The 11,065-nt window shown below is 43.3% G+C and overlaps 2 protein-coding genes across 2 annotated transcripts; one reads left to right on the forward strand and one right to left on the reverse strand.

The window, feature by feature from the left end:
* The first annotated feature begins 274 nt into the window (after positions 1 to 274).
* Positions 275 to 3,987, forward strand: LOC123112178 (RHOMBOID-like protein 10, chloroplastic). Its single transcript, XM_044533109.1, has 9 exons — positions 275 to 567; positions 895 to 1,151; positions 1,256 to 1,310; positions 1,396 to 1,476; positions 1,566 to 1,662; positions 1,767 to 1,834; positions 3,113 to 3,211; positions 3,305 to 3,346; positions 3,428 to 3,987. The coding sequence occupies exons 1-9, from the start codon at positions 376 to 378 to the stop codon at positions 3,569 to 3,571; spliced, it is 1,035 nt and encodes a 344-aa protein (XP_044389044.1). The 5' UTR covers positions 275 to 375; the 3' UTR covers positions 3,572 to 3,987.
* A 552-nt stretch (positions 3,988 to 4,539) lies between these two features.
* Positions 4,540 to 9,351, reverse strand: LOC123112177 (inverted formin-2). Its single transcript, XM_044533108.1, has 5 exons — positions 8,916 to 9,351; positions 6,966 to 7,075; positions 6,521 to 6,892; positions 5,665 to 6,424; positions 4,540 to 4,999 (listed from the first exon to the last, which is right to left on the reverse strand). Exons 1-5 carry the CDS (start codon positions 9,148 to 9,150, stop codon positions 4,983 to 4,985), a joined length of 1,494 nt encoding a protein of 497 aa, XP_044389043.1. The 5' UTR covers positions 9,151 to 9,351; the 3' UTR covers positions 4,540 to 4,982.
* Between the last annotated feature and the right edge of the window lie 1,714 nt (positions 9,352 to 11,065).

Consider the following 11,065-nt stretch of genomic DNA (forward strand, 5'->3'; position numbering starts at 1 on the left):
GAAAGTGTTCATTGCACTACAGTTATTGAAGATGAATAGATCAGGAAGGAGTTTTCCCCCCAAAAAACCCATTTCTAAAAAGTTAAAAATCTGACGTCATATTGGGGATCTTTTTTTAGGCATTTCTTTTAGTCTACAACTTTTGAAGAGCGTGCGGGCCGCAGAGGTACTTATGACATGGGAAAGGCCCATGATGTTGGCGCTAGGCAAAAGAAGTCCACATGGCCCACCGTAGCACGGTCCGATGCCGCTTCTCCAAGCAAAGCGAGAGGAGTTATTACTCAAAGAGAAAAAAAAAAGCAAAGCGAGAGGAAAGCTCTCTAATCGAGAGGCATCAACGGGGTCCACGACGCAGGCTTGTGGTGCTCCCATCCCATGGCGCCGTGGCTGCTGCTCCCCTCCTTCCCGTGGCCTCCCCCGCCCCCTCCCGGCTCCTCCTCTGGCCGCGGCGGCGGAGGCGGTGGAGGCGACGGCGGAGATTGGAAGCCCAACGTCGTCACGGCCATCGCCGGCGTCCACCTCGGCCGCTCCCTCCGCCGTCGCCTCGCCGGCCTCCTCTGCTCGCCGGTACTGGCGCCCTCGCTTAGCCTTCAATTCACTCTTCTATTGTGACGCGAATTGTCGAACTGTAGGGTTAGTTATGAGCTAGTATGACTTATCATTTGTAGTAATAAACTGTGATATCCTTCAGTCTCTAGTTATACATATGTTGGTTGTTATCATGATCACCTGTGCTGCCTTGAACCCTTTCACTTTTCATGTTGGGATATGTTGGTTGTTATCATGATCACCTGTGCTACCTTTGAACCCTTTCACTTTTCATGTTAGAAATTGGTTTAAGAATTTGTGAGCTTGCTGCATAACTTGATCTGAACTGAATTGTGCAATGTATAGGAGGTGCGGTCTCTTGATGTCTTACCGAGAATAGGTGACATTTGGTTTGGAGGATCACAGCCACTTGACACACAGCACCTTCTTGGGACGCTGGGAAATGTGTTCTCCACATCGTTTGTTTGCAGTTCTGCTTTTTTCGGTGGGAATAGGTCAGGTGGGAGATACGTCGGTAGCGGAAATTTGCAGCCCAGACGGTCTCATGGGATCAACTCGAAGAAGAGGCTGTGGACTAATGTCCTTCTTGCTGTTAACATCCTGTAAGTCCATGGTCAGTTTAAGTTGCGTAATTCCCTTCTGTTTTATAGTATTAGCTTTCTGTCAAGATTTGTGGATTAACAGAGTTTTATTACTTTAACGAAAGGGCTTATATCGCTCAGATAGCATCGCAAGGAAAGCTTCTTATGTGGGGAGCAAAGGTTGGTACGTGTTGAAATTTCCATTTCACCTAAACTCTGTTTATTATTTGTCTTATGGGACTGCAACCATGATTTATGATGGAAGGTCAACAGCCTGATTGATAGAGGGGAGTTTTGGCGTTTGGCTACATCAACAATTCTTCATGGAAATCTTACTCATCTTGCTGTATGTGATCCTGTTTCTATCAAGAATTAGAACTGTACTATACAAAATGACCATTGCTAACTTCCCTTCCTATCATTGTGGCAATGCAGTTCAATTGTTTTTCTTTGAATTCGATTGGCCCTACTGTGGAGCTCGTTACTGGTCCTAAAAGATTTCTTGCTGTTTATTTCACTTCCGCACTGGCAGGTGTTTGTTTCTCCTTGTTACCTTTTCCGTTAATTCATGTGGCGGTGTGATTGCTGTCTGCTTCTTGGTTCATAAATGATTCTTTATTCTTGGAACTGTAACAGGTTCACTAATGAGTTATCGCTATTGTCAATCACCTTCTGTTGGCGCATCAGGGGCCATTTTTGGACTGGTATGTCTAGTTCATTTCCAAAATACAGTTACATAAATATTTTATTATGTGTGATGCCATAATCATGGTTGCTTAACCCTACAGCATGGCATAATTTACTAGAAATATGAAATTACGAAATGTCACTGATAGATCAGAACATAGATCATCGGTTGTAATTTGTTCAGATTGTTTCATCATTATTTCTTTCTATTCTACGACCTCAAAGTTGGAAACTTCAATTTGACCCAGTTCTATGTACTACATTGGTGTATATCTTTTGTTTGCACGTCTTGATTGAGTTGGCCTTTAATGTACATCTTTCTGTCTGCCGTACTTGAGCATTTGAAAAATATCATTTTGACCCAGTTCTACGTACTACATTTGTCTATCTTTTGTTTGCACATCTTGATTGAGCTTGCGTGTACATCGTTTTGTCTGTCGTACCTGAGCATATGAGAAATATCATATCATCTTGACCCAGTTCTATGTACTACGTTTGGTGTATCTTTTGTTTGCACATCTTGATTGAGCTGGCCTTTAAGGCCTTGTACAATGCAAGGTGCTTAGGGCCAATTCTTTTGGGCGGCTTAAAAAATAAGCTGCCTCTCCCCAGCTTAAAAAATAAGCCGCCTTTAAATTAGTTATCCCATTAGTAGTTTAGAAGCCCCGATGAGGATAAGAGGCGGCTTATGGAAAAATTGGGGAGAGGCGGCTTATTTTTTAAGCCACCCAAAAAAATAAACCGATTTTTGTCTAAGCACTGGTGCTTATTTACAGAGGACAGACGCTTAATTAGGCACCCCTGCTATAGAGATAAGCAGCTGGTGCTTAAGAAAAAATCGGTTTATTTTACTAAAGACCTCCCTAAGTGGCTTGCATTGTACAAGGCCTAATGTACATCGTTTTGTATGTCGTACCTGAGCATTTGAAAAATGTTATAACATTTTGACCCAGTTCTATGTACTACATTGGTGTATCTTTTGTTTGAACATCTTGATTGAGCTGGCCTTTAGGCCCCGTTCGGGAATCCACCGCTCCTAGGATCCGCAGAGCGGCTGTTTGCTGGCTCCTATATTTTGCACTACAGCTCCGTCCGCTCCCGGAGCGGAGTGAAGCCGAACGGGGCCTTAATGTACATCGTTTTGTCTGTCGTACTTGAGCATTTGAATAATATCATTTCTAATTGCCACCAATATTTTGTGTACTAACAACAAGAACCGTAGGCCTATTCTTATTTAGTTAAGAAATTGCTGATATCGTTCCTACATCATTTTATCACCTTATGTGCATCATCAGGTTGGTGCCTATGCTGTTTATACATGGAGGCACAGAAAGCTTTTGGGGCATGGAAGGGAAAGTTTAGAGCAGATCGCACGTGTGGTCATCTTAAACATGGTAGTGATTTATATATTTCCACTTACCTCATGTTTCTTTGTTTTCGCTATTTGCTTTATTCCATCTGAAAGTCTCATATATTCGGTTTGATAGGGTATGGGTCTCCTTTCAAGGGGCATTGACAACTGGGGTCATGTAAGTCTCCCAAACCTCTGCGTAGTTCATTCCTCACTGTAATCAAATGTTTAGCTCATGAGTTCACTTAATTAATGGCAGCTAGGAGGCTTGCTCGGGGGAGTGGCTGCGGCATGGTTTCTTGGTCCAGCTTGGCAAAATCAGTATGTACCAAAGGAGGGAAGAATGGTGTTCAAAGACAGGGCACCCATTCACCAGCTAATAGGCAGTAAACGATCGCGGTAACAGCGTGTATGATAACCGTGCTCCTATTTTTACTGTGTATATTAGCTGAGAAACGTGGGAGAGGAAGGATAAAAGAAAGTAAGAAGGAAGATCGAGACAACATACCAAGCAAAGGGAGCAGCCGAAAACCATGGCTGATACCTAGTTTTGCAGAAGAAATCACCCACCATGTCCATGTGTGGCGGCTGCTGAGCTAGCTCTAGCTCAGAGGAGAAGAGCAGTGCCTCTCGAGCTAGTTGGTGTGTTTGGATCATTTGCAACTGTTACACTTGTGACAGGGTAGGTCAGGCGATACTGACAATTGTATTTTACGTACATGTTTATTTATCAAGCATTGCTAGCGCCTCGTTGATAATCATTTGTGTACCGAATTCATGATTGATCCTGCTAACTATGGGTATTGATCATTCTTGTCACCACTTTGTTTTCTTACGGTGCATGGATAAAATCTGTTGACTGTTGTGGCATGCCAATAAAAATATTGGGCACCTGTGTTCAAAAAGAAGAAGAAAGCTGCGCGCCTGCAAAATTCAGGACTCGTTACCCCTTTCTCCCTGAAGTTCTTTTTCTCGTTTTTCTTTTCTTGATCTGGGATTTGCGCTCCCGGCTTCAGCTTGGTTTAACTGAACATGAGTTCACAGTACTGAAGTGAACATTTACAGGTATTTTAGGGGATACTTGATCGGATGCCAAATTTTGGTTTAGTTCCACCTTTATTTTCCAGTAAATCCGATCAAATGTGGAACCAACCTAGTTCAACATACCAAATTTGGCACCATTCCATTTTTTAGTTAATAATGTTGACAGCTTGGCCAAAATATAGGCTTATTTTATTCCCACCAAGGTGAAGCACATGAAAGGCAAGCCAAAAGCTGTAACCTCGGTGACCTAACTTTGATATTTCAACAACATAGCCAAGCGCGCCACAGTACAAATGCTAAATTACCACTCAGCGCCAAAAGGCCCACTGCATGAAATGCCACATCAAAGATGAGCGTTGTAGTATGCTGAATATGTCACAGGTAAGAGTATTAATACATTCTTCTCTACCATAAGCCCCCAGCCCTTCGGCGAGACCTTAAGAGTACACATTCTTCTCTACCACAAGTCCCCAACCCTTCGGTGAGACCTTACAATTTGGTAAAGGCGTAAGGCAGCCACCTTCGTGACATAAAGCCCTGTAAATTAGCATAATATAGACCTATATCTACAGTTATATCCGCCTCAGATGGTCCGGAATTCACCATACAGTTAAAATTTACTGAAAAACAGAACCCGCCTTCGCAGCATCATATTGTGATTCCCAGTTCAGGAAGTACCAAGCAGCAAAATTGAAACCATATCGACCTCGTATTCAGGATAGATTTGTGAACAATGGAGCAGATACATTGGAAGCAATCTGACCATCACTTCAGGAATGGAGGAGAGCTGCAAGTTTACACTCAAATGAGATTTATTTTGCTCATAATTTACCCAAGGGCAGAGAACTGAAAAGCAAATTGAAGCAGCACATATGTAACTGAAGCAGGCTTCAGCTGGCAGCAGTACTTGTGGGTTTTGAAAAATTGGATTCAATCAATGCAATTTCACTAACAGGATACATACATAAATCAAATGTCCACTAGACCTGATTGCATATCAATCCATATTGTAGTGGTGTACGAAAGAAGCACCCAATGCACCACAAGACAAAATATTAGGTTAATTCAAAATAATACAGATCTTCTATCTTCACTATGATCATTTAAAAGGAAAATAACCCTAATAGTCTAGTATCTATTACTCCCTCCGTTCCTAAATATTTGTCTTTCTAGAGATTTCAACAAGTGACTGCATACGGAGCAAAATGAGTGAATCTACACTCTAAAATATGTTTATATACATCTGGTAGTCCATTTGAAATCTCTAAAAAGACATATTTAGGAACGGAGGGAGTAGATACAAAATAATGCAGTAGATTTGTGTCTCAATTCGTAATTCAATAGTTACTTGGCAACTAAAACACTTCAAACTAACTATCCAAATATTCAACATTAAATTAGAAATACAACCCCCTAAGTACATGCTACAGAGATAAGAGATCAGATACTTACAATACGGAGATGGAGCAATTGGAGGAGACTTGGTTGTTGTGCCACTTCGTTTCTTCCGTGGAGGAATTGGATGTCGAAAATGAGGCACTGGGGGTGAAGGTATCGGCATCATTTGATAAGTTGGTCCAGGGACTGCGTTTGGTACATGATTTGGAGATGGTAAGGGATGGGGAGGATCTACACGGCCAGGGATTGGTGGAAATGCTGGAGGAAGGTATGGTTTATGAACTGGGGGGGATGGAACAGCAGATGGCTGTGGTGAATGCACAAATGGAGGCAGCTTAGGGCCACTACCAAAGCAGGGTGGTTTTAACATTGGCCTACCAGCTGGAGGAAAGGGGTTACAGTCGGAGCATGGAAAACAAGGGGGGTGGTTGGGTAAAGGGGGAGAAGCCCGAGGAGAGGGACTAGAGGTTGGAGGTGTAAGGTACGGGACACTCCCAGATGGCGACAAAGATGGTGGTACACTTGTAGAAGGTGATGGAGAGGGGGATGGATATGGAGATGGTGAAGGAGCTGGACTAGGAGACAAATCTGAGATTGAGTGTTGCAGATATGATGACAGCTGAACTCCTTTTACTTTACCAAATACAGAGTGATTAAGCCCAAGGTTCCTCGCGTCAGGTTCTTTGATTAGCTCAGCTAGTTGTTTCAATCTATATGGCAACAGAATACTAGTCCCATCTAACACCGATGCCTCAATAGTTGCTGGGGCTTCAACTGAAGAACCAATTTCATTCCTGAACTGCAAATATATTCTCTGCATATTTATGATAGACAGTGAGCTTAAATCCAAAAAAATGAAGCCAGAAAATCGGTAATAATACCTCATCAAAAGTGGTTAAATCGGTAATACCTCGTAGGACCTCAAGTTCAATCCAAATTCCAATTGATTTTTTAGCTCTGTAAGATTACCCAAGATCTGACCAATGGAGTTGTTCAGCACAAAGTTGAATAGTGGGTCTGTGCTTGTCCATATAGAACCAGATTGCACAGGAACAACAGTAATTCCTCCAGGGAATCCCAACAACTCGATGGAAGATGGATAACCAAAAATTGATGGTGTCAAGGATAGGTTCAGCTGCTTCAGCATCATCCCTATTAAGGATGACCTCAGTACACTAAGGGCCGGCAAACTTATCGAAGCATCTTTTGGATAAGGAAGAACACCAAAAACCACACGCGTGGAGTATTTAGAAGCTAAGGAGTGCATCGAAACAATGGAAACCTGTTTTAAAACATATTTGGATTAACCAATGGTGAAGGCAGAAGAATAAAAGAGAAATAGAAAATTCTGTCACCTTGCTATTAGGTACACCAATCTCTTCAAATATGTCACTCCCTATTCTGTCCATGTGAGCAGCAAGGAATGATACTGGCTTTTCCAACGTGAAACCAACCTGGATTTCAGCTGAACCAGAGAAAAGAGTCCTTCAGTCGATATTCAAATCCACCATTAGGCATCACTATATAGTTCTATAAAGTAGAAAATGCAAATGACATTTTTACACACAAACAAATGAGCAAATAGAAATAGACAAGCTCTAGGAAAATGGTCGCCAAGTGAGCCAAGATGAAGGGACAATGTGGTTTAGCTTTGTTGAGTTTGGCACAGTTCACTAGAAGCAAATAACTAATCTAGTGGTAAAATAGGATTGCTAGTAATGGTTTGAGAGATAACAACCAGTTAACAAAGAATCACTCTGACACTTCCGCAGACGGGGAGTGACTAGGGTATAAAAAGCTACAGGTCAAATACACTTGATAAATGTGCCACGAATACGAGGGACTGGGAGCGTGTTTGGTTCAGGTCCTTGCTGCCGAACGCCTGGCCTGGAGCTTCCCTGGGAGCAGCCTGGTCTTTGTTTGGTTAGATTCATGAAAAATTTAGACCAGTGCATGACCTGGATCGTCCAGGCAGCTGGTTAGACTTCCAGGCGTCCTATTCTGGTAGCCTGGATCATGGAAAGCAGCAGCATGGCGCCAATACAGCACTTTGCAGATGGGTTACAGGCCAGTATGTCAGCATATATATTTTAAGTAAGGGGTTTATATTCTACTTAAGCCCTTAAAATCCAGGGTTGAAAAAACACTAGCATAGGCAGTGTGAGTTCAGTTACAGGTGACAACCCTATTAAATCTTGAAAAATATGACGAGTATGAGAATGTGAGGTTGCTCAAGCCACTTCAAACAGGTCCCAAATATACAAACTATTAAAAATTTATTGTCTGAGCAAAGAACAATAGCCACATTTTACGCTTAAGAATGTGTTCCTCCCTAAACTACAGAGAAAATATACCTTCAATCATTCACTGAACAATTTCTTATCTAATTCATAGGCATGCATAAGTATGGTAGGTATGTCAAGAACATAACACACACCCGAGAACACTTCACACAAACCCTTAAAAGCAAAACACGAGAACACTTGTAATTAATCCATAGCCTAACCAACACAACCATGCAATGCCAGTGATAAATGAAGCCAATGACATGTATGGCAAGCCTCCATTTAAATGAGCATCTTATACAGGCAGGGTAAAGTAAACACAGCAGTCACGTCTGGAATCATCAGTGCACTACCACCAGCTTATGCAGTAGGCAATTCATAAATCCACGACCCCTGTTATCATGACAATTAAGTACTCTGGAAACAAATCACACATCTAACTTTGACAGAAACAAGCCAAGAATTCTACGCCCTGTGTGTTAGGGAACCCATGAAAGAGCAAATCATACAGGTACAGGCTGTATACAAAAGAAAAATACGGGAAACCAAGTGCCATGTCCAAGTGACCTCTAAGGCTCTAACAAGACATTTCCAGGAATACCTTTTGTGTTGCATCAGTCATAACAGTTGCCTTCAAACCCCAGGTCATAACAGCAAAACCTATATGAACTTGTAATTCAAACTAACTGAATCCAGAATCCGAAATTCATTACAAGAAGAGAAGTAGACAACTAATCATTCACCAACCAGAGACAGCCAATTGTCCCAGAGCACCAGGAGACCGAAGTTGAGTAGTAAATCGTGCAAATCCTAGATCCAGGGCGGATGCATCGAAGCATCGAACAGCAGCCCGAGGCGATGAACTCGCAGTCGTCCCATCTAGTCGATCCGCCGTCTAAGGCCTAATTGACCGAGTCATCACTGCACCCACGCGCACGCGCAATAGACCAACTAACCCAACGAATCCCTTTTAGTAACCACGAGGGAGGAGAACTTAAGCGGTGAAGGCGGAGAGCTCACCGGCGAGAACGTCGGGGTCGCTGGAGAGGTAACCCTTGGGGCGGGAGGGCAGGAGGAGGAACAGCGCCGGGACGAGGACCCCGACAGCGAGCGTGAGCACGAAGACGCACCGGAACGAGACGGAGCGGCCGACCGCGCCGGCGAAGCCGCAGCCCCACCCTCCTCCTCCTCCGCCGCCGCCGGCGATCGCGAGGCCTCCCGCGCCGCCGAGCTCGACATCGACGGGCTTCCCCATTCCGAGCGCATCTGACTCCGCCCCCACGACCCCCAGCTCCCCGCCGCCGCCGCAGCCACACGCGGGCGCGCGTGGAGGCCGCCGGCGTCGCCTGGACGACTGGACGCGCCGCGCTTCTACCTCCCGCCGGCGAGACTGTCGGTTAAGTAGGTTTTTTTTTTCCTCCCTCTCTCCACCTCGTCTCCCCTCTTGGATTTATCCCCTTGTTTTGTGCTTGAGGTGGGTGCCAAGTATGCGGATGGATTTTTGGTGGGGAGGTTTCTCTTTTTTTTTTGCTTTGCTCAGTGCCCGAACCATGTGCTATTTTCTTGCCAACATATACATTCGTGTTAGGGTACGATATTTCTTTTTTGAGCTGTGAGTAGGAGTATATTTTATTGCGACCATTTCGTTTGGGCATCGCCGTCAGTGACGCTGCCTAAGAGCATGGTTAATAGTATAGCCAACTGCTGGCTATAAGCCAGTGCCATGTCATCTACTCTCTCCGTTCCTAAATACCTGTCTTTCTAGTCATTTTAACAAGTGACTACATACGAAGCAAAGTGAATGAATCTACACTTCAAAATATGTCTACATACATCCGTATGTAGTAGTCATTTGAAATGTCAAGAAAGAAAAATATTTAGGAACGGAGGGAGTACAACCCATCTTATAGCCAACATGTATAATAGTAGATCAAAAGAGTGTACTACTTTTTCATTATGTGGCCCACCTTTTATTCTCACAAAGTGCCTAGGAGCACGTGCTAGAGCTGGCTCTTCACGAAGAGCCCGCTTACCTTCTCTCTCCTCTTCTCTTTCCTTCAACTAAGCAAAAATATACTAGTTTATTTCATATAATCTGCTGACTCATCTCTATTATACTTGCTCTAACGCTCTGGCTGCGAGGCCAAATCCCACCTTGCTTTCCCGACCAACCGGGCATGTGAGGACATGTGGCGGGCTACCTCACTTGCCATTTCTTTTGCCTCTCGTCATCTTCGTCACAGGTCACTTGTCAGCTGGGACGCACACCTGTGCAGACACCGAGTGCGCTTTTGTTTAGTGACTGCACCGTCTTTGCGTGTTTTGTGCAGCGTCCGTGTCATTAGAGCATGGTCAATAGTATAGTCAGCCGCCGGTTATAAGCCAGTACCATGTCATCTATAGCTCATCTTATAGCCAACATGTATAATAATAGATCAAAAGAGTATACTACTTTTTTATTATGTGACCCACCTTTCATTCTCACAAAGTGCCTAGAAGCACGTGCTAGAGCTGGCTCTTCATGAAGAGCCCGCTTACCTTCTCTCTCCTCTTCTCTTTCCTCCAACTAAGCAAAAATATACTAGTTTATTTCTTATAGCTCGCTGACTCAGCTCTATTGTACTTGCTCTTAGGTGGCCGCGATAGACTGGCTTTGGCTGGCCCCAGTCAGTTGGTTGGGGGGTTCACCAGAGAATTCCTACTCTTGTTTGTATTATTACACGTACCGCGTGATGTGGCGCAATGCATGACAGGTGTAGTAAGCAATAGTATTCCTTCAATTTCATACTTGATTATAGCTATTCGCGATGCATTGTTTAATATTTTTTATACATGCCACAGAAAATGTCCTTTTTCGTGGAAATTTTGTATGCGAACATAAGATGTCCGGATGTAGATGCGGGATTTTTTTCTCGAATTTTTTTAACAGTTTGAAATGTGTATTTTATACATATTTCATAATAGATGTATCCACACCTAGAGCCAAACCGCCACTCTCTGTAAAGATTTTTTAAAAACATTTAGGCCTACTTTGGTTTGCAGAAATATTACAGGATCCCTCGCAAAAAAAGTATTTTAATAAAATTTTCTTTCAACTGCTTTAGTTTGTACGAACGGATTCTCATTTTCCTATCATAGGAATACGTCCTTCACATTTCAAAGAAAAATAT

Source organism: Triticum aestivum, chromosome 5B (assembly GCF_018294505.1).
Source record: "Triticum aestivum cultivar Chinese Spring chromosome 5B, IWGSC CS RefSeq v2.1, whole genome shotgun sequence".
NCBI lineage: Eukaryota > Viridiplantae > Streptophyta > Magnoliopsida > Poales > Poaceae > Triticum > Triticum aestivum.